Source organism: Desmodus rotundus, chromosome 6 (assembly GCF_022682495.2).
Source record: "Desmodus rotundus isolate HL8 chromosome 6, HLdesRot8A.1, whole genome shotgun sequence".
NCBI lineage: Eukaryota > Metazoa > Chordata > Mammalia > Chiroptera > Phyllostomidae > Desmodus > Desmodus rotundus.
Genome location: NC_071392.1, coordinates 75,272,826 through 75,296,070, shown reverse-complemented (window position 1 = coordinate 75,296,070; position 23,245 = coordinate 75,272,826). Strand labels below are relative to the sequence as shown.

Genomic DNA, 23,245 nt, shown 5'->3' with positions numbered 1-23,245 from the left:
TTTACAAATATGGTGGTTTATTGCTAAGATTTCCTGAGCTTTGTTACCTTCTCCTTTTTCCTCTTTGCCTCTACTGTATTTGTCCTGTATACTTTTGATTCTGTTCATACCACTTTCTCCTCAGTTTGGAGCCCTGTTGCAGCTCTTCAGTTTCAAGAGTCTGTAGAGGCTCGACTTCCTTCTCCTGAGACCTAATATAGTCCTCTTCCATGCACCTTTTCTACTCACTAAAACCTCTTCCATTTTCAAATACGGTCCTCAAATGGGTTCCCTGTGCTTTCTAGTGAATACCTGTCGGCTCTTTTGCTGTTCGTCTGCTCTAAGATCCATTAGCTAGCCTGTTCCTTCCACTTCTACTTTTACTGAAGCTGAAACTATACAAGTCTTACAGATGTTTCTGGTTTGTCCCCAACCACTTAGAATTTGGAGGTAAATAGTTATCTCCAGTCCTTGGAGATAACTGGATAACACCTAGTTTTGTTATAAATGTCCACAGTGCTTTGGTTTTCCTGTTTAATTGCTCTTTTTAAAAAAGGTTATATTTTATTGATTATGCTATTACAGTTGTCCTGATTTTTCCCCAATGCACCCTTTCCACCCAGCACCCCCTACTCCCTTAGGCAATCCCCATACCATTGGTCATGTGTATAAGTTCGTTGGCTACTCCATTTCCTGTAATGTACTTTACACGCCCATGGCTATTCTGTTGCTACCTGTTTGTACTTCTTAGTCCCCTCACCTCTTTACCCATTCCCCCACACCTGCCTCCCATGTGGCAACCATCAAAATGCTCTCTGTCTCCATAATTCTGTCTCTGTTTTTCTTATGTGTGTAGTTTGTTTTTTAGATTCAATTGTTGATAAATACGTATTTTTGCCATTTTATTGTTCATAGTTTTGATCTTCTTTATTTTTCTTTAACCTTTTTCTTAAGTCATTCCTGTTAACATTTCATATAATAATCATTTGGTGATGATGAATTCCTTAGTTTTTTCTTGTCTGGGAAGCCATTTATCTGCCCTTCAATTCTAAATGAAGCTTTGCTGGGTAAAGCAGTCTTGGCTCTGGGTCTCTGCTTTTCATGACTTATGCCTTGCCAGTCCCTTCTAGCCTGCAAAGTTTCTTTTGAGAAATCAGCTAATGGTTTTGTGGGCATTCCTTTATAGGTAATTACCTGCTTTTCTCTTGCTGCTTTTTAAGATTCTCTCCTTATCGTTAACCTTTGGCATTTTAATTATGTTGTGTCTTGGAGTGGGCCTCTTTGCATCCGTCTTTGGGACTTGTGCTTCCTGGACTTTGTATGTGTATTTCCTTTACCAAATTAGGGAAGTTTTCTTTCATTATTTTTTCAAGTAGATTTCCAATTTCTTGCTCTTTCTCTTCTCCTTCTGGTACCCCTGTGATACGAATGTTGGGCCTCTCGAAATTGTCCCAGGGCTGCCTATACTATCCTCATATTTTGGGGTTCTTTTTTCTTCTTGTTGTTCTGATCAGTTTTTTTCTTCCTTATGTTCCAAATCATTGATTTGATTCTCAGCTTCATCCACTCTATTGTTTCCCTGTAAATTGTCCTTATTTCAATTAGTGTTTCTGATTGGATCTTTTTTATGCTGCTAAGGTCCTTGCTAAGTTCCTCGAGCATCCTTAAAACCAGTGTTTTGAACTCTGCATCTGATAGGCTTATCTCCATTTCGTTTAGCTCTTTTTCTGGAGTTTGGATCTGTTCCTTCATTTGGGCCATGTTTCTTTGTCTCCTCATTTTGGAAGCCTGTCTGTGTTTATTTCTATGTATTAGGTAGAGCTGCTTCGACTCCGTGTCTTGGTAGCGTGGCCTAATGTAGTCAGTGTCCTGTAGGATCCAGTGGCACAGCCTCCCCTGTCACCAAGCTGGGTACTTGAGGTGCGTTCTTCATGTGGGCTGAGTACACACTCCTTTTGTAGTTGAGCCTTGGTTGCTGTTGGCAGATCAATGGGAAGGATATACCTAGGCCACTCACCTGCAAGGACTGACTGTGACCACTGATGACCAACTTCCACCATCCATGAAGGATTAAGGGCAGGGGCAGGGTGGTGGTGCTCCAACATGGTCTGTAGCTGTCCACTGGGTGTGCTGGCCCTGGGGTTTCCCAAGTGGTGCAGGCCAAGTTCAGCCACCCACCTGTGTCTTGTCCCAGCTATAAAGCAGTCAGAGGACTGCTACTTGTGCTCCTTGTTTGTGGAGATTCCCAGTGAAGCCAAGCAGTGAATGTAGGCTGGATGCTGCTAGTGCCAGGCCAGGGGCTCACAGATGCCAGCTATTGCTTGTTTGATAGGATTTAGGAAGTTATGAAGCATGAACCAAGACCAGCCATTCATATGGAAAAGCAGCTTGGGTAGGCCCATAAGCTGGGTGGGGCGGGTCAAACAGTGTTAGCCAGATTGATGAAGTCACAGATATGGCACCAGCTTGCCAGGTCTGTAGCTCAGTTGAATGAATGTGGTTTCTTTAATTCAGTAATTATCAGACTTCCATTCTACTTGATTTCTGATGGTTCCAAGCAATGGTTGTTCTGTATTTTAGTTGTAATTTTGATGTGGTTTTACAAAAAGGTGAGCCATGTCTGCCAGTACCTCCATCTAGAGCAGAAATTGGCTCTGTTTTTATGAGGGAATTTATGGAGATTCCAAGGCTTCATAGAATCTTTTGGTATTATTATTTAAAATATCAGTTTGAGCCCTGACCTGTGTGGCTCAGTTGTTGGGCCTCATCCTGCAAAGTAAAAGGTTGCTGATTCAATCCCAGTCAGAGCACATGCCTGGTTTGCAGGCTGACCTAGTTGGGGGCATGTGAGAGGCAACTGATCTATGTTTCTCTCCCTCTCTTTCTCCCTCCTTTCCTCTCTCCTTAAATATAAATAAATAAATAAAATCTTTAAAAATTGTATCAGTTTGAGCAAAATATATTTTGATGGCCTGTTAAGTAACAGATGTGATTGGGTTACTGGTTGAACAATGAATAACTAAAAACTGTGTGGTTGAGCTCTGATGTGCTTGGTGCGGCTCAGCTGGGGGTATCGTCCCACAAATCGGAAGGTCTCCAGATCCATTCTGGGTCAGGGCACATGCCTAGCTTGTGGGTTTGGTCCCTGGCCTGGGTGCATAGAGAAGTAACTCATTGATGTTTCTCTCTCGCATTAATGTTTCTTTCCCTCCTTTTCTCTCTCCCTTCTCTTCTCTCTAAAAATAAATAAATAAAGTCTTGGGGGGAAAAATAAAAATCTATGTGGCTAGAAGATTTTTTCTGTTATACTGGGGTACAAATCCCAAAAAAGGTAATAAGACATTTTATTTAGAAAAAAGTTAATGTTTCATGCTTGCAGTATATTCCACCAACTTACTGATTTAAAGCTAAGTTTTATATCAAGAAATCTGTTGTGAATTTTAAGGTCTGTATTTTTAATTTACTTTGGGAACTTATATAGGACATTTATTTTATCTTTTTCTCTTCCTTGATTTCCTGTTTATCTTTGGAAAGATCTTGAAGATTCACTAATGCATTATTCCTGAAGTGCCCTGTCTTCATAAAAAATGGACGAGGGAAATCTGTGTGATCTCTTCACACTTGGCTCTGTTCTTGAATTGAGATTGAAAATTTTTTTCAGGCCATGGTTGCTAGTCCATTTTAGCCTTCTCCCATACAGAGGTAGTTTGATGTAGAATTGGTGTAGATGCTTTAGAATTTATCAGTTGTTACTTGCCTGTTGTATATGGCTTGATTTATTCTCAAAGTTATTTTTTAAAATAGGACTGACTCCCTTTTCTAACTGTGATTAGCTATTAGAGACCACATTCTATGCTTTTGTTCTATTATTTCTGTAGATAAATTTATTTTCTCTTGTGAAAATGATTTTAATAGCATATATGGCACTTTGCCAAATAGAAATACATAAAAAATAATTATGTGAGATATTCACTTGGGGTGAGATAGTTTTTCTGAGGTTTTATTCAGGAACTAAAGATTGAAATATAGGCCTATTGAGACTAGTATGAAATACAGTCTCCTGTTTATTGATATATTAAAATAGTTTCCAGACTCAATTCTCAGAGTGAACAAAGCTTATTTATTTTTAAGTGGGAAAGAGAAGAAACATCCAACCTATAGATTAGGGTTGGAAAGTTATACAGTGACATTTTAGTTTTAGTGGAAACTTTTGTGACATTTTTCTTCATACTCTTTCTCCTACACAATGAATAATTCTAATAAGCAGGTTTAGATTTATTGATTCAGTGCATAACTCTCATAACTTCCTAGAATAAGAAGAATTCAGGTAATATTTTTGTTGAGCAAGGCCTATAAATGTAGAATTTGAAGTATTGGCTAAATTTTTGGGTAATTTAGCTTGTCAGATTTTTCTTTCATTATGCTTTAGTCTGAATATGTTTATATGTATTGAGTTATATGATACTAAAATTTAGAAAAGTAGTTTTTAAGTCATTTTGTTTGATCTGCTTTCAGGTTCATGCATGGGAAATTTCAGATCAATTGTTACAGATCCGACAGGATGTAGAATCATGCTATTTTGCTGCACAGACCATGAAAATGAAGATTCAGACCTCATTTTATGAGCTCCCCACAGACTCTCATGCCTCTTTACGGGACTCATTACTAACCCATATCCAGAACTTGAAAGACTTGTCACCTGTCATAGTAACACAGGTAAATCCTATGCTTCTCATTAGGGAAATTTGTTAAAAGACCACTTGGATATCAAGTTAATTTTGCTCGACATTGCCAGGCCATGTGAAGTAATGTTAACAACTTTATTACGTATTCATTGCTGTATTCATATAAGTGGATAGAAAGTGAAAATTTAAATCTTTTGTATTAATCTTAGAGTTCATTTGATTTCAAACTAAAATAGTGGAAGTGGGGGAGGTGATATAGGTTTTCATAGGCAGCCGGGTGCACGACACACGTACCCCACAAACACATACACCCCCCTCCATTAAAATTGCAGATGATAAAAACACTGCACTCTTCTGGGCCAGAGGTCTGCCTAGTTACCTTTAAAAAACATCTTTTCTGGACTGATGGGCTAATGAAAGTGTCATGGATGAAACAGTGAACTAGAGCATTTGGCCTTTCCTCCCTAGACACAGAAATAATGTTAGCAAGGGAAACTGGAAGCTTCAGTGAATACACACCCACATGTGTTCTCTGCCTGGCGCAGAAGTGCCCTTGAAGAGGAAGGAGGCTTTTGCATAAGGCTTCAGTATTAGAAATGGAAAGAGGACGGAAATGGCCGTCCATTGCTTGAGTGAGTCAGTGGGATGGTTTGGTCAGTAGCTTTGGCTTTTTGGCAAAGCGTTATTTATCCGTCTGTGAAGTTTTGCGGTATTGCCAAACACAAGTAAGTATTGATATATTCTGAGGAAAATCTGTAGCCTGTTTTTTCTTCTTTTTGTTGTTTTTTGTTTTTCATTTTCAAAGGTTACCTTTTAAATCCCAGCGATTTATAGCTAGCCTGTAAGAGTTCATATGATTCAGATAGTTGTGGGTGTCAGAGGAGATAGGGGCGTGCAGTCTGTCATATTGTTTGGAAGAAATTTAGTTTCTTTGCTTTTCAATTCATATTGATGGTAACCCTGTTTCTGTTCCCCTGTTCTATTCATTTATTTAATTTTTCTCCTTATTCAGCTGGCTTTAGCAATAGCAGACCTTGCCCTACAGATGCCTTCCTGGAAGGGATGTGTACAAACGTTGGTGGAAAAGTAAGTGATTTGCATTGACTGTGTGCTAGCATTTGAGATTAACTGTTAACCTACACAGAGAAATTTGTTAGCAGTAGCTAGACATTTGAACTGTTTCCCCAGACTCTTAACATGGAATTATTTATTATTAACCTTTGTTAGGTAAAAGAAAATCATTTAAAATTTAAATAAGACAGAAATATGTCATCTGGAACATAAAATATCCTCATAGCCCTGGCTGCTGTGACTCTGTGGATTGAGCGCTGGCCTGTGAACCGAAAGGTTGCCTATTTCATTCCGGCCAGGGCACATGCCTGGGTTGTGAGCTGGGTCTGTGTTTGGTGGTGTGCAAGAGGCAACCGATTGATGTATCTCTCGCACATTGGTGTTTCTCTCCCTCTGTTTGTCCTTTCCTTGACTTCTCTCTAAAAGTAAATAAATAAAATCTTAAAAAAAAAAAAAGAAAAAGACACCCTTATAATTTATATGCACACACATATCACTTAAATTAACTGCAGCAAAGTCTTTCATTGCCTCATCAATTGCTCCCTCTGGTATATCAGCGATTCTATAAAAATATTAGAGAATGTTTGACATGATATTTAATTGTAAATTGTTATGAGTATATGTTCTTTCTAATTGGGGTGTGTTTCATGTCTATCAAAGGGACAATATTATATTATTTTTAGATACTTGGAGCCTGCTACTTTAAATAAAGCATTTCCTTATGGTCTTGGCAAGATAATCTTAATACTTGTTGGCATTTTGGCATTTAGTTAGGAAATTATTTTTTTAACAAAGTGGTTGTCATTTACCTCTAACCATAGTATGTCATTGAAGACCTTATATGGGTAGTTTATTTTTTATTTCAAAGTAAAAAGTAAACAAACACCTTCCTTTCTCCTTATTCCTATATTTCATAGTAACTACTAATGATTGGCTATAGATCCTTCTAGACTTTCCTTTAAGCATTTTAAAATGAATAAGTGCATACATATTTTATTTTATTTTTATTTTAATCCTCCCCTGAGAATATGTTCATTGACTTTAGAGAGAGAGGAAGGGAGAGAGAGATAGTGAGAGGGAAACATTGATTGGTTGCTTCCCACACACACCCTGACCAGGGATCGAACCTATAACCCTTTGGTGTATGAGATGATGCTCCAACCAACTGAGCAACATCGTGAGAGTGTACATACATGGTTTAATATACATATGCTTATAAATGTGTTTATTCACTTGTATGTAATACGTTTCATATACTTTGTCTACTTAATACATTGTGGTTCTTTTCCTGTTAGACATAGATGGGTATCTCATTATAATGGCAATACGTGTTCCATTGTATAATTATCTGTACTCATTTTAATCCTGTTTCATTATGAAGGACCTTTATGGTTTCCCAGTATTTTTGCTATTATAAAAAATTACTGCAGTGGACATCTCTCTATGTTCCTATGAGATTTTTCTAAGAAGTAAATTTCTGGAAGTGGAATTGCTGGGTCAAAGATTATGCAAGTTAAAATGTTGATTTTTAGCTACCCTTTAAAAATTTATCGATTTTTTTCTTTTAAATAGTGAGAATGCTGCTTTTGTTGTCATAGGTTATTCTGATGGCTATTGTTAGCTTATGTAATTGTATTTTTTCTGATTCTTAAGACATAACTTATGTTTCTCCTTTTCTTTTCTAGATATAGCAATGATGTAACTTCTCTGCCTTTTCTGCTGGAGATCCTTACAGTGTTGCCTGAAGAAGTACACAGTCGTTCCTTACGAATTGGAGCTAACCGGCGCACAGAAATTATAGAAGATTTGGCCTTCTACTCTAGTACTGTGGTATCTCTGTTGGTGAGTAGGTTTCAAATACTAACTGCCTAGGGGCAGAAGCCATGGTGGTTATTTGTAATTCAGTTTCATAATTGTGAAATGGCTTTCTTTGCAAAATTTCTTTGCCTTGCTAATTTCATTGTAGCTTGCAAATAATATTTTTTAGTTGTATAATTCATTCTACTACATATTAGTTGGCAGTCTTCTGAGTTTCTGTGAGAAAGTCAAGATGTCTTAATTCTTTTTTAATTTTATATTTTCAAAATAAGGGTTTGTTTTAAAGCCATCTCAGAGGTTACTGTTTTGTTGTTTTTCCTGGTTTTCTCTTTATGAAGTATTATGGACTCAAGGATTTTTTCTTTTCTTTGTTTTTCTAATATATTTTATTGATTATGCTATTACAGTTGTCCCAATTTTTTCCCTTTGACCCCCTCTGCCTGGTATCCCACCTTCCCTCCAGCAGTCCCCCCTCTTAGTTCATGTCCAATGGTTGTGCATATAAGTTCTTTGGCTTCTTCATTTCCTATTCTATTCTTCACATTCCCCTGTCTATTTTATATCTACTAATTATGCTTCCTAATCCCTGCACCTTTCTCCCCTTTTTCGTCCTCCCCCCTCCCACCAAATAACTCTCCAAATGATCTCCATTTCTGTGATTCTGTTCCTGTCCTACTTGTTTGTTTAGTTTGGTCTTTTAGATTCAGTTGTCGATAGTTGTGAATTTGTTGCCATTTTAGTGTTCATAGTTTTGATCTTCTTTTTCTTAAGTAAGTCCCTTTAACATTTCATGTAATAATGGCTTGGTGATTATGAACTCCTTTAGCTTTACCTTGCTGGGAAGCACTTTATCTGCCCTTCCATTGTAAATGATAGTTTTGCTGGATATAGTAATCTAGGTTGTAGGTCCTTGCTTTTCATTACTTTGAATACTTCTTGCCAGTCCCTTCTGGCCTACAAAGTTTCTTTTGAGAAATCAGCTGACAGTCTTGTGGGAACTCCTTTGTAGGTACTTATCTGCTTTCCTTTTGCTGCTTTTAAGATTCTTTATCTTTAACCTTTGGCATTTTAATTATGGTGTGTCTTGGTGTGGTCCTCTTTGGGTCCAACTAGATTGGTACTCTCTGCTTCCTGGACTTTTATGTATATTTCCTTTGCCAAATTAGGGAAGTTTTCTTTCATTATTTTTTCAAATAAGTTTTCAATATCTTGCTCTTCCTCTTCTCCTTCTATCATCTCTTATGATTCAGGTATTCATATATTTGGAGATGTCCCAGAGGCACCTTATACTATTCTTGTTTTTTTAATTCTTTTTTCTTCTTGCTGTTCTGATTGAATGCTTATTTCTTCCTTATGTTCCAAATAGTTGATCTGAATCCCAGCTTCATCCCCTCCTCTGTTGGTTCCCTGCAAATTTTTCTTTATTTCAATTAGCGTAACTTTTATATTCAATTGGATCATTTTAATGCTGTTGAAATACCCACTGAGCTCCTTGCACATTAGTGTTTTGAACTCTGCATTTGATAGGTTGTTTATCTCTGTTTCGTTCAGTTCTTTTTCTGGGGTTCTGTTCTATTCTTTCATTTGGGCCATATTTCTATGTCTCCTTATTTTGGCAGCTTCCCTGTGTTTGTTTCTGTGTATTAGGAAGAGCTGCTTTGACTCCCTGTCTTAGTAGTGTGGCCTATTATAGAAAAGGCACCTGTAAATTGCGTGGGGTAGAATCTTAGGTACTTGGCAGGGCAGGACAACCCACTTTACCACTTTGTGGCTCTGTGTGGGGGGAGGGCTCGAAGAGGGGACAGTGCCGCTGCTTGGCTTCTGGAGGTTTGCCCGGCACTCACCCTGTGTGACCAGCACCCTTCCAGCTGTTGTCCTGCTACTGAATCCAAGGGGGGGGTGGGTCTGCATATGTTTTAAGACCATGCGGGCCCTTTAAGCTGAGCTCCTGAAAATAGTGCAGTTTCTTCTGCCACCCAAACCCTCACTAGTTTTAATAGCCAGAAGTTATGGGGATTTATCTTCCTGGTGCTGGAACCCTGGGCTGTGTGGTCTGGCCTGGGGTTGGGATTGCTCACTCCCAAGGTATCCTTCCAGTTTTTATCCACCACATGCAAAAGTGGGACCGCCCCTTCTGCTCCCGCCGCCTCCCTGTGGCACAGCGGATCTCTGGGCCACACCATGTCTCCGCCTCTCCTACCCGTCTGGATGAATTCGACTTGCTTAAATGCTTGGTTGTCGGGACTCTCATACAGCTCGATTTTCTGACAGTTGTAGGTGTTATTTGTTTTGAGGTCTAGTTGTAATTCTTTTTGTGGTTACGGGAGGAAGCAAAGCACGTTTTCCTATGCCTCCATCTTGACCGGAGGCCTGGGCTCATGGATTTTCATTGATTTCAGGGTCTCCACTGAAATCATTCTTTTGATGCATAAAATGTCATAACTTTGGCCACTGAAGAACTCTTTTTTCTTCCTAATACAAAAAGATGACATACTGCACTGATTGGTATGGCTCATTGGATTGGATGTCATCCCACAGACTGAAAGGTTGCTGTTCGATTCCGTCAAGGCACATACCTGGGATTCCAGCCAGGTCCCCTGCTGGGGGTGTGTGAGCAACAACCAGTCGATGTTTCTCTTTCTCCTCCCTTCCCCTCTCTCTAAAAATAAATAAAATATTTTTTTTTAAAAAAATGACACACTTATCTTGCTACCTCCTTGTGTCAAGCTAGAGTCTTTGGTTCCATTTAAAATCAGTCTGAGTCCAGTTGGTAGAAAGAAACTACACAGTGATAGGTGGGAATGTTTATTGTAAAGATTGATTAATTTTAACAGCAGGTTACAGTAATGAGGGATTGTCTAGTAAGAGATAAAGAGAGCTCTAAAGACTATAAACAGAAACAATAAAATGAATAGAGAAAAGTCATTAACCCCAAGGCTGAGATAGACTTTCTAAGGAACGGAGAGGTCATCCCCCTTTCAGGGCTGAGACCCAGCCCGTGCTGGAGAGGGCATAGCCCTGGGAGAGAAGCCATTGTGCTGCATGCTGCTGAAAATCTGTCCCCTTAAACTTGCTGGAGAGGTGCTTTCCAGGAAGCCCAGAAAAGCTGTTCAGGGGAAATGTCTCAGCAGAGGCACTCTGCCCCAAAAGCACCTGCGTGTGGGAATACCAGGGGAGGCTGCTGGCTGCTGTGTACTGTGGACGCTGGAGGAGCTGTGCGCACTGAATCTAGTGGTGGAGACGTGTAGCAGGTCCTTAAGCAATGTTGTTTCGTTCAACAACATTTTCCTGTAAAACTGATGAGATGCTCTAGGAAGTTAACTCTTATTTATATCAATTAGCCAAAGGTAAAAATTTTTTTTGTCATACATTGTTCTGTAGTTCTAAGAACCCATCAACAGCATTAAATGAGGAATTACTGTACATTCCTTAGGAGCCAGAAGCACTTCGTTAGAAAACCGTTGGTAGAGGATGGGGAGAGGGAGCCTGGGGAAAACTGCTGGCCAGTGCACTGCAAGAGCCCCGCACCAGAGATGCTAGGAGTCTACGGAGGAGATGCTCATCCTGCAGAAGGCTACCGAGTGAGCACACTGGAACCAGGAAGCGGGACCCCTTTCCTTTGGCAGTTTTTCTCCAATGTCCTTTTGAAAAAAAGTTACTGCTACGTGGCACAGGAAAAAAGATATTGAAAGATCCTAGATCCATTGTTACAGAGTAGTCTAAGAGATTAAATTTGGTGCTGAGTAGCACTAAATCTGTAACCAACCATGGCCTTCTCATTTGACAAGCAGCTTCCATATGCGCTCTTCTACATACATTTAAACTCCTATGCGGTGGTATAACAAACAAGTAGAAAATCTGCAAGTTCTGCCCAGTAGGGGGGTTTGTCTCAACAGCACTCCTTCACTAAGGCACTTGAGTGGGCCTGTAATGCTGTAGCTGTCCACCTGCAGGTGGTCCAGGCATACTGTGCAGACCCATCTGTAATCCAGGCTCGAGTTTTCTGCTTCAGTTATCTGGCTGTAAGGAACACCCCAGGAAGCCATAGACATGGATTGAGGCAGGTAAATCAATGTAAGAAGAGCTGGTGTCGAGAGAATCTGAGCCACCTGCTCATATAGCTTGTATCTTCCAGACCTTCCTTCCTTCCTTTCTTTTTTTTATCCTCACCTTAGGATACGGTCACTGATTTTAGTAAGAGGGGAAGGAAGGGTGAGAGAGACGGAGAGAAACATGGATGGGAGAGAAACACTGATTGGTTGCCTTCTCAACCTAGGCATGTGCCCTGACTGGGAAATCGAATCCATTACCTTTTGGTTTATAGGACAGTGTTCCAACTAACTGAGCCACACAGGCCAGGGCTACCTTCCAGACGTTTCTTAACTTAGTGTCTTATAAACCATGTCCATTTGATGACAGATTGCTGCTACTCAGGCTCAGTCTTATGGCTAAGTAGTTCAGACAGACTCCGTTCGTGATGGGAAGCTCAGACCACGCAATCACCTGATGTCCCTTTGTTAGATGTTCAGTCTCCACCTGGGCTGAGTAGCAAAGCCAGAAACTGCTTCTAAAAGGAAAATGGTTACCTGCAGAAGACATAAATTTTCTCCAGAATCCTAGATATTTACACTATGATTTTCCTATTGGTGTTTCCCAGAGGCTCCATGTACTCACGAAACCTGGAATCTGTAGGAAGTTTACTCATATGAATGACTTCTGTTTAGTCTGGTACCAGCCTCCCTTGGTTTAACACTCTTAGAAAATCTCCCACATATGTTCCCCAGGTTTCTTCAGTTATGTATTAGCAAAGTTTTACAATTCTCTTGGTATGTGAGTTATTTCCTCCTGTGTGTACCTGTCCCCTTGGAACATGCTGAGGTATGACTCTAGTTATGGGTGGCACAGGGGCTGGTTGTGGTAGGTCCTAAAGAGAATGGGCCTCCCCTTTCAGTGTATCTGTTGTTACAGGGCTTTCACGCTGAGGAAGGCTAGTCTCCTCAGACCCTGGAAGGCAGGCTTCTTCCCCTGGTAAGGGAGAGTCAGAGTGGCCTGGGGCTTTAAGATGGTCAGTTTCATTAGGGTCCAACCAGATGTCTGCTTTCCACACTTCACAATCCCATTCTTTAACAGTCCCTAACTTTCATATGAGAAACTTTGTGGGATTATAAATTTAACTGTTGTTTGTAACCAGCAAGTCACACAATTAAATTTTGTGTATGAGTTTCAGTCCTATAACTACCAAAAAATAAGAGCTTCATTTACATCTGTTATAGAAGCTCTCTGGTTCTCAGACTGTGACTTGAGCTGAGAGGGTCAGTGAACCTAAGCTCGTCATTTTCTTTTTGTAAGCGCTCAAGTGAAGTCAGAAGAATCCAGTCAACACTGCTGTCCTTAATGCTCATTACTGCCACAGTGGTCAAGTGCAGCAGCCACTTGGGCTCTAAGCACGTGCCTGACTTAGCACTTCCTCATAATTGGCACAGGTGATTGCTTGATTTGTTGTGATGGAATCTGAAAAGTATATCCGTGTGGTATCTAATAAGAAGGTCTGTAATTCTGTCATGTAGCTTGTCATGTTACCGAACCAGAGGATAAAATTAGTACAAAATTGCTAAAAAAAAAAAATAGTTGTTTGGCTATAGTATCAGGTACCAGAGTCCTCTTAAAACCTTTTAATTCAGTTGCCCCCACATTCTCTTTAATGGTCCTGTTCCATCCAACTTTTTTACTAAAATTTTACTTTTCCAATCTATTCAAATGGATCCATTCTTCTTTTCTAGTATATATTTTTTTTCAATTGCAGTTGATATACAAAATTATATTAGTTTCAGGTCTACAACCCAGTGATTAGAAATGTATATAACTTACAAAGTGATCACCCTGATAAATCTAATACCCATCTAACATACAATATTATTGACTATATTCCCTATGTTGTATTTTACATCCCCATGACTGTTCTGTAACTACCAATCTGTACTTCTTAATCCCTTTCCTTTTTTACTTGTCTCCCAACCCCTCTCCCATCTGGCAACCTTCAAAATATTCTCTGTATCTGTGAGTCTCTTTCTGGTCTGCGTGTTTACTTTGTTTTTTAGATTCCACATATATGTGAAATCAAAAGGCATTTATCTTTCTCTGTCTGACTTATATCACTCAGCGCAATACACTCTAGGTCTACCCATGTTTTGCAGATGGCAAGGTTTCATTCTTTTTTTTTTTTTAATTTTAAGCCATTTTATTTATTTTTATTTACCCTTTATTGTATTATTTTTCCATTACCATTTAGTCCCCTTGTACCCCCCTTTTTTTCCCCCATGGCTGAGTCATGTCGTATTTTATATATGCACCATTTCTTATTTATTCATTTATCTATTGATGGACACTTAGGTCATTTCCATATCTTAGCTATTGAAAATAATGCTATAGTGAACATATGGATGCATATATCTTTTTTTTTTCAAGATTAAAAAAAATTATTTGTTGTTAGAGAGAGAGGAAGGGATGAGAAAGAGGGAGAGAAACACCAATGTGTGGTTGCCTCTCATGCGCTCCCTACTAGGGACCTAGCCTACAACCCAGGCATGTGGCCTGACTGGGAATCAAACCTGTGACCCTTGAGTTTGCAGGCCAGCACTCAGTCCACTGAGCCACACCAGCCAGGGCTGCATATGTTTTTTTGATTTAATATTCTGGGTTTCTTCAGATAAATACCCAGAAGTGGAATTACTAGGTCCTTCATTGTCTCTTGTTACAGCCTTTGTTTTAAAGTCTATTTTCTCTGGTATAAGTATTGCTACCCAGTTTTTTTCCTGTTTCCATTTTCATGAAATATCTTTCTCTATCCCTCTCTTTATCTGTCCTTTTATTTATTTATTTTAATTGATTTTAGAGAGAAACATTGATTTGTTCCACTTATTTATGTGTTTATGGTTGACTCTTTTTTTAAGTATATTTTATTGATTATGTATTACAGTTGTCCCAGTTTTTTTCTCCCCTTTATTCCCCCTCTGCCCTGCACCCTCCATCATCCCCCCGCCCTTAGTTCATGTCCATTGGTCATACATATAAGTTCTTTGGCTTCTCCATTTTCTATACTATTGTTAACCTCCCCCTGTCTGTTTTATGCCTACCAATTATGCTTCTTACTCCCAGTACCTCCCCCCCCTTCTCCCATCCTCTCTCTCCCCCTTCCCACTGATAACCCTCATGATCTCCATTTCTGTGATTCTGTTCCTGTTCTAGTTGTTTGCTTAGGTTTTTATTTTTTAATTTTATTTATTTCTTTTTAGAGAGAGGGGAAGGAGAAAGAGGGAGAGAAACATCAGTGTGTGGTTGCTTCTCATGCTCCCCCTACTGGGGACCCGGCCCACAACCCAGGCATGTGCCCTGACTGGGAACTGAACCAGCAACCCCTTTCTTCTCAGTCTGGCACTCAATCCACTGAACCATGCCAGCCAGGGCTGTTTGCTTAGTTTTAGTTTTTGTTTTTTAGGTTTGGTTGTTGATAGTTATAAGTTTGTTGTCATTTTACTGTTCATAATTTTTGATCTTCATCTATTTTGTAGATAAGTCCCTTTAACATTTCGTATAATAAGGGCTTGGTGATGATGAACTCCTTATCTGGGAAGCATTTTATCTGCCCTTCCATTCTAAATAATAGCTTTGCTGGATAGAATAATCTTGGGTGTACGTCCTTGCCTTTCACGACTTCAAATTTTTCTGTCAGCTCCTTCTTGCCTGTAAGGTTTCTTTTGAGAAATCAGCTGATAGTCTTATGGGAACTCCTTTGTAGGTAACTCTCCTTTCCTCTTGTTGCCTTTAAGATTCTTTCCATATCTTTAATCTTGGGCAACTTAATTATGATGTGCCTTGGTGTGTTCCTCCTTGGGTCCAATTTCTTTGGGACTCTCTGGGCTTCCTAGACTTTCTGGAAGTCTATTTCCTTTGCCAGATTAAGGAAGTTTTCCTTCATTATTTGTTGAAATAAGTTTTCAATTTCTTGCTCTTCCTCTTCTCCTTCTGGCACCCTTATGATTCGGATGTTAGGGTGCTTGAAGTTGTCCTAGAGGTTCCTAAGCCTCTCCTCAGTTGGATGTTTATTTCTTCCTTTTGTTCCAAATCATTGATTTGAGTCCCAGTTTCCTTTCCTTCCCTTCACTGTTGGTCCTCTGTATATTTTCCTTTATTTCATTTCATATAGCCTTCATTTCTTCCTTCATTTTGTGACAGAACTCAATAATTTCTATGAGCATTCTGATTACCAGTGTTTTGAACTGTGTCTATCTTCTTGTCACTTAGTGCTTTTTCTGGAGTTTTGATCTATTCTTTCATTTGGGCCATATATCTTTGTCTTAGTGCACCTATTATGTTGTAAGGGGCAGAGCCTTAGTTATTCACCAGGGTGGGGCAACCCTCTGCTGTGTTGTAACACTGTCTATGGGGTAGGGGTCAGAGAGAAAACAATGCCGCTCTCTCCCTCCACTCTAGCCCCACTTTCCATCACTTGCTTTGCTTCCGACAAGCGGATTGTGCCCTTTCAGGTGCTGATTCCCGGGTGGGTGAGTTTGTGTATGTTCTAGAATCCCATAGGTCTCTCCAAGGAATTCTCCTGTGAGTCTGGGAGTTTCTCCCTGTCTTTGCAACCTCCACAGGATTTTATAGCTAGAGGTTTTGAGTCTTTAGTTTCCCGGTCAGTGAGCCCACGCCTCTCCTGAGTGTTCCACTGCCTAGCCGCCAATCCTCTCAGGCCGGCTGCCTGTCTCTACCCCTCCTACAGGTCTGGATGAATGTTTCTTTTACTCCTTGGTTGCCAGAGTTCCATGCATTTCTGGTTGTTTATTGTGTTGGTGTTTTTTGTGTTTTTTAAAAAGATTTTATTTATTTATTTTTAGAGAGAGGGGAAGGCAGGGAGAAAGAGAGGGAGAGAAACATCAAAGTGTGGTTACCTCTCGCACGCCCCCTACTGGGGACCTGGTCCACAACCCAGGCATGTGCCCTGACTGGGAATTGAACCGGTGACCCTTTGGTTCACAGGCTGGTACTCAATCCACTGAGCTACACCAGCCAGGGCAGATTGCTTATTGTTTTTAAATTGGTTGTTATCCTTCTTTTGGTTGTACAGGGAAGCATAGTGTTTCTACCTAAGCCTTCATCTTGTCCAGAATTTATTCTATGGTTATTTTTTAAATGTGCCCCGGCCTGGGATCAAATCTGCAACCTTGATATAATGGGATGATGCGCTAACCAACTGAGGTACCTGGCAACCGGGGCTGTCCTTTGATTCGAAATGAGAGCTTTGGTAGGTAGAGTAATCTTGGTTGTTTATCCTTGCTTTTCATCCCTTTGAATATTTTGTTCCAGTCCCTTCTGGCCTGCAACATTTCTATTGAGAAATCAGGAGACAGTCTTATGGGAGCTCCACTGTAGGTAACTAACTGCTTTTCTTTTGCTGCTTTTAAGATTCTCACTTTATCTTTCACCTTTGGCATTTTAATTATGATGTGTCTTGGTGTGAGCCTCTTTGGGGTTCATCTTGTTGCGACTCTGTGCTTCCTGGACTTGTATGTCTTTTTCCTTCACCAGGTTAGGGAAGTTTTCCATCGTCATTTTTTATTCCAGTTCAGTTTAGTACAGTTCAAATAGGTTTTTAATTCTTGGCTCTCTTCTCCTTCCAGCACTCGCATGATGCAAATGTTGGTACCCTGTAAGCTGTCACAGTGGTTCCTTACACTGTCTTTATATTTTTGAATTCTTTTTTTCTTTTTGCTGTTCTAATTGGGTATTTTCTGCTTCTTTACTTCTGAAACACTGATTTGATCCTCTGTTTCGCCTACTCTACTGTTGATATCCTGTTATGTATTCTTTGTTTCTGACTTTTTTTAATATTTTCTATCTCCATTTTCATGTTTCTTACCCACTGGCTATAAAAGTTGTTTTTAAACACTTTTAGGTTATTATTTATTGTATTGCATTTATGAAGAAAGCAGACAACGTATCCAGTAGATAGACTAAAAATGTATTCAGGGTTTTATTTTTAACTATCAGGAAAAAGAAATTCCTTAGTGAGATCATGGCAGTTTGACAGTATTGTGATTAAGTTTAATAAAGCACCTGGGGTACTTGGATGATCAGATTCTACAGCTGCCTCTTTCTATGGCTTCTAAACCATCAGGCTCCTTAAATGATGGGGAAAGCTCTTATTTCACGAGAAACAGTTCCAAAATGAAGTTGTTTCTCCTATTAAAAAGTCCTTTTCATGTCAGTTGTTAAAATGGGGCCTTCTATTTGTTCTGGTTATTTCACCTTAATATCATCATCAGAATTCCTGTAATTTCACAGTTGTGATTTAAACACTTTTTATCCAGGAAAAGTTACATTACACTTTTCTTTGGAAAAATATGCCTCACAAAACCAGTTTGTAAGGAGAAACAATGGTGAATTTTAGTCTAACTTTTTAAAAAATCTTTTATAAACCATCACATTCATAGTACTGTCACTTTCTGTGGGGTGGCATATTTGCTTGAGTGTTCAAGTGCTAAAGCTAACACACCAGCTTTTCACGTGGGAATATACAGGAGTACGACGAGCTTATTTTTATTCTGTAAAATCAACCATAGATGAGTATTACTTTAAAGACAGTTCTACTGATAAGATCAAATTAATGCAGAAGTGGGATCTAAGAAACATAGTTATTTACAAAACATATCTGTCTTTGGCAAGTGTATAACCTCTTTGTATCTCAGCTTCCCAATTAAGAAAATAAAGATAATAATAGTACCTACATACAGAGTTTTAGTGGGGATCAAAGGAATTAAAGAGTTTTAAGAACAAAGTCTTATACTTAGAACTTCCGTTAGCTGTTACTATTTTCTTTTTAATTTTTTTTATTATTGTTGTTCAAGTACAGTTGTCTCCATTTTCACCCCACCACAGCCTCCTGCCCCACCCATCCCCAGTTGTTAACTGTTTTCATCATTACGCCTGTAATAATGAAAATTATAATAATGGTTTAAATATAAAGATTGACATTATTATTTTTCCTTCTTTTCAGATGACCTGTGTAGAAAAAGTAGGAACAGATGAGAAAATGCTTATGAAGGTCTTCCGTTGTTTGGGAAGTTGGTTTAACTTAGGTGTTCTGGATAGTAACTTCATGGCTAACAATAAGTTATTAGCACTCCTTTTTGAGGTTTTGGTAAGTAATGGCTTCATCACAAAGTATTTCTGCTGCGTAGTCCCAGTAACTAACATTCAGTGACATAGCAGTGTTTTTGTATTTCTGTGTGTATGCTAGGGAAGCAGCAGTGTCCCTTTGTTGCCAAGTACCTAAGTAAGGTGTTAATTTTAATATTCAGAGTGGAATGTAGTTGGGTTTAATAGGAAAGCAATTTTATGTGTAGGTCAGTTACTTACATATTAAAATTCAAGTAACAAAATACCATTGGTCTCTTTTTCCTTGTTTTAGAAATACAAAGTTGTTTCTAATAATGTTCACTTTTATCTAATACATAAAAATAATGTTCTTTATTTTTGTTTATTTATGTTTTTAACAAAGATTTCATTTATTTACTTTTACTGTGCTTCGGGATTGGATTAACTGGTTTTTGAGCCTCCTGAAATACCTTCCTCAGAAGGATATGTGGGAAGTAAACTGTTTTTTGCATGCCTGAGAAATATTTTTATTTTGCTTTCATTCTTTCTTTGGTTTAGCTGGGCAGAGAGTTCAACATTCTTTCCCTTCAGAATTTTCAAGGCCTCTTGTGTACTGGCAGACATTATTGCTAATGAGAAGCTGGATAACTGTCTGATTTTTGTGACTTTCTGAGTTATCTTCTCTCCTCTCCAGAAGCTTCGAGAACCTCTTTAACTGTGATATTCTGAAATGTCACATTGATGTGTTATGTATGGGTCTTTGATACTCGCTGGACCCTTTCATTTTAGATAGCACTATAATGTCAGGAAAAGGTTGGAAAAATACCCAGATACTAAAATAGGACAGGGAGCCCTGTCCAGGTAGCTCAGTTGGTGGGGCATCGTCCCAATATTCCAAGGTTGTGGGTTCAATCCCTAGACAGGGCACATACAGGAAACAACCAATGAATGCGTAAGTAAGTGGGACAAGATATTGAAATTTCTCTGTTTCTTCCTTCCTCTGTCTAAAAATAAAAATTTTTTTTTTAAAAAAGGGCAGGGAACACACATGACATTCCATTTGGAGAGACTGATAAGAAAAGACATGGATTTTAGAAGTCATAAGGTTGTGATTGGGGTACAGAAAGGCTGATTTGCTTGGCAGATAGGGAAATAGAAATAGCACTGGGAAGATTGATGGATATTGTCTCGTCAAAGGTCATGGCTATCAGGCTTTAGGCATTTAAATTACATGTTCAGAAACAGGCTATAGTTGTTTATGTTTTACTTGGATTTCAGCTCAATGATCATACTTCTTCCCTATTCCTACTATTTCTTAGCAACAAGATAAGACCTCATCCAACCTACATGAAGCTGCTTCAGACTGTGTGTGCTCAGCCCTCTATGCCATTGAGAATGTGGAGACGAACTTGTCATTAGCCATGCAGCTGTTTCAAGGAGTCCTGACGTTGGAGACTGCCTATCATATGGCTGTGGCACGTGAAGATTTAGACAAGTGAGTATTTAAGGCAGTAGAACTGGGTTCACGTATAGTCTGGCATTTTTTAGTCACTTTTCATTATTTATCTATTCTTTTTGATTCGTTGTGACTGTGTAATAACTACACTGCATTCTGCATCTGTGCTTTCTCATCTGAACCTAGAATGGCAAATTGGATACAGAGAAAAAAGTTGTGATCGTGGAACGTAGTCATTTTTTACACTTAAAAGGGGGGAAGGCTCTTAAGAATTAGGGATGAATTTGAAGCATCAGGTGTGATTGATGAGAATTTTATTCAAATGTTTAGTAATTGAGAATTTGAAGTCATTCAAATGGCTTGTGAGTATAAAAGTATGTGATGTAAGGAATGGTGGATGTCATGGAGATAGGAGTACAACACAGTAAATAATCACTGCGTGTCCCTTGGCAGAGAATTTTTTTCTTTGTTTGATTAACTGTTGGTGAGTATATACATAAAATACCAAGATTTCTGATTTGGTGCTTTCATTCCTCTTTCATCTACAGAGTTCTGAATTACTGCCGTATTTTCACTGAACTATGTGAAACTTTTCTTGAAAAAATTGTTTGTACTCCAGGCCAAGGTCTTGGGGACCTACGAACTCTGGAACTGCTCCTTATCTGTGCAGGACACCCTCAGTATGAGGTAGTATTTATACTATGCTAAAGCCATTATTCAAGTTTTATGTTGCCTACTATCTATAGTCCATTGTCTCCCGTCCAGCTTTACATTTGTGGGAAATTATAGTCTTATGTTTAATTGACATGGGGGTTGCCTCTGTATTGGATTTTAAAAAAAATCATTATATTTGGGTTTCCTCTTTGAACCCTTTTCTAGTTTTTATCTGGTTAGCTGGGCTGACTGGTGTATGCATCTCAGGGAGCCAGTTAGGAAGCCTCCTGTCTTTCTACTGAGCCCCTCTCTATCTCCAGTTATTCTTAGAGCTTTACAGCTAAAAAACAAAAACACAAAAAACAAAAAAAATCCCCACACCAAATCTTAACAGCATCTCTACAAATCTTAACATCTGAAACTTGTCCCCAAATTATAGATGGGAATGAGAAAGGGATTAAAAGGACCTAAAGAGTCTCCTTTATTCCAAAATTGGTGTAAGACACCCTTCCTCTCTCTAAAGTTTGCTAGATTTTTTAAAATCTCTTCATTTATTGAAGTAGTTTTACATTCTCTTAAAAGTATAAGAAATGAGAGAACCTCCAAGGTGGATATTGTTTTATATTTTTTTAATCCTCACCCAAAGATATGTTTACTAATTTGAGAGAGAGAGAAACAGATGTTAGAGAAAAACATCGATCGGTTGCCTGGCTGGGGATTGAACCTGCAACCTACGTTTGTGCTCTGACCAGGGATTGAACTCGCAGCCTTTTTGATGTCCGAGATGACACTCCAACCAACTAAGCCAATCAGGCCGGGGCTGGGTATTGTTTTAGATAGCTCTATTTTGGATCCATGATGGGAAAATGATGATGTAGGGCCCTTTTTAGGGAGGGCACCATAGTCCTTTTTTTAAATTATCATGTAAAAGATAATATTTCCCTGGCCAGTGTGGCTCAGTTGGTTGGAGCATCATCTGGTAACTGAAAGGTTGCAGGTTTGATCCCTGGTCTGGGCACACATCTAGGCTATTGGATCAGTTCCCAGTCGGGGCGTGTACAGGAGGCAACCAATGAATGTTTCTCCCTCACATCGATGTTTCTCTCTCTAAAAGCATGAAAAAAATGTTCTCAGGTGAGGATTAAAAAAAAGAAGAAGATGATAATGTTTATTTCTTTTATATGATTTCGTGACTATAACTAGATTTGGATGAAACTCAAGATATTTTGGGAAGGAAGTATAGCACTACATAATGATCATCACTCATTTAAACAGTGCCATAAGATAAGCTGTGGATAAAGTCTTTTTTCCCTTTTTCTCCCGTTTAAGAAATTGAGTGGATAAAAGTGACATGAGGTTGGTATGTTCAGGGATTTGCAGATGGTTTGTCTGGTTAAAGGTGCTCTAATCTTAGGCATAAAATGAAGTTATTTCATAATTTGGGAAAAATAATTTGAAGAGACTTCCACCTTTCTGTCTCCTTCTCTAAATTCAGAATGTAACACACTGTTGGAGATGTTATCCCAGGGTTAACAGAGAATGTGAAGCCAATCATCCTAAATGGAATTTTGGTTCTAACATAAGAAAGTAATTTGGGAGGAGGATATTAAATCTACTAGAAAAAAGGTGGCTTCTTAATTGGTTCCACTCATATCACTTGAAGGTTCACCTTGTTTCCTTTATGGCCCTAGTAAAAATAAAATTCATTCCATTCATTTTTCTCTTTCTCTAATTTAACAGGTAGTAGAAATTTCCTTTAACTTTTGGTATCGACTAGGGGAGCATTTGTACAAGACCAACGACGAAGTCATTCATGGCATCTTTAAAGCTTATATTCAGAGGCTGCTTCATGCCTTGGCTCGACACTGCCAGCTGGAACCAGACCATGTACGTTCTCTTCTCTGCTTCCTTAAATCTTAATTTCTTCCTCTTTTCTATTTTGAAGAGGAACTTTTGAAAATAAAGCTAATGGAATCTGCACTATATAGCTTAGAGTTTTTTGTCACTCTGTAGCTTAAACTGAAGAAGACAATGCTAGTACAATGAAGACTATTAGGCCTACGTACAAAGAAATTAAATCTGCCGAGTAAGTAATTCTGGGAATTTACTTTAAATAGCTCTGCAGAAGAAAAAAAAACCCTATTTTATATAAAAAGCATTATCTATAAAAGTAAAAAATGGTACACCCTGACCAGTGTGGCTCAGTTGGTTAGGCGATGTCCTGCAAAGTGAAAGGTCGCTAGTTTGACTCCTGGTCAGCTAGACCTTGTCTAAATTAGCTTACAGACTCTTAAATTACCACCTCTTCCAGGTCACTTCCCACCTCTACCACTTCAAATTTTTCTAAAAATAGAGCAAGGTGTAGCTTGGAAATGAAAAAGAAAAGTAGTAGAAGAAGAGTTTTTCATAGTACAGGTGGTAGAGGATA

General features: G+C 38.9%; 1 protein-coding gene across 5 annotated transcripts in view; it reads left to right on the top strand.

Annotated features, from left to right (window-relative positions):
- Positions 1-23,245, top strand: part of TNPO3 (transportin 3) — an 85,989-nt gene that overhangs the window by 25,306 nt on the left and 37,438 nt on the right. For all 5 annotated transcript variants that reach the window (XM_024554953.4, XM_045191081.3, XM_045191082.2 and 2 more), the window contains 7 exons: positions 4,495-4,695; positions 5,677-5,750; positions 7,421-7,577; positions 18,607-18,750; positions 20,027-20,202; positions 20,712-20,850; positions 22,558-22,704. In XM_024554953.4, the coding sequence (XP_024410721.2) occupies positions 4,495-4,695; positions 5,677-5,750; positions 7,421-7,577; positions 18,607-18,750; positions 20,027-20,202; positions 20,712-20,850; positions 22,558-22,704 (1,038 nt within the window). The remainder of the gene's footprint in view (positions 1-4,494; positions 4,696-5,676; positions 5,751-7,420; positions 7,578-18,606; positions 18,751-20,026; positions 20,203-20,711; positions 20,851-22,557; positions 22,705-23,245) is intronic.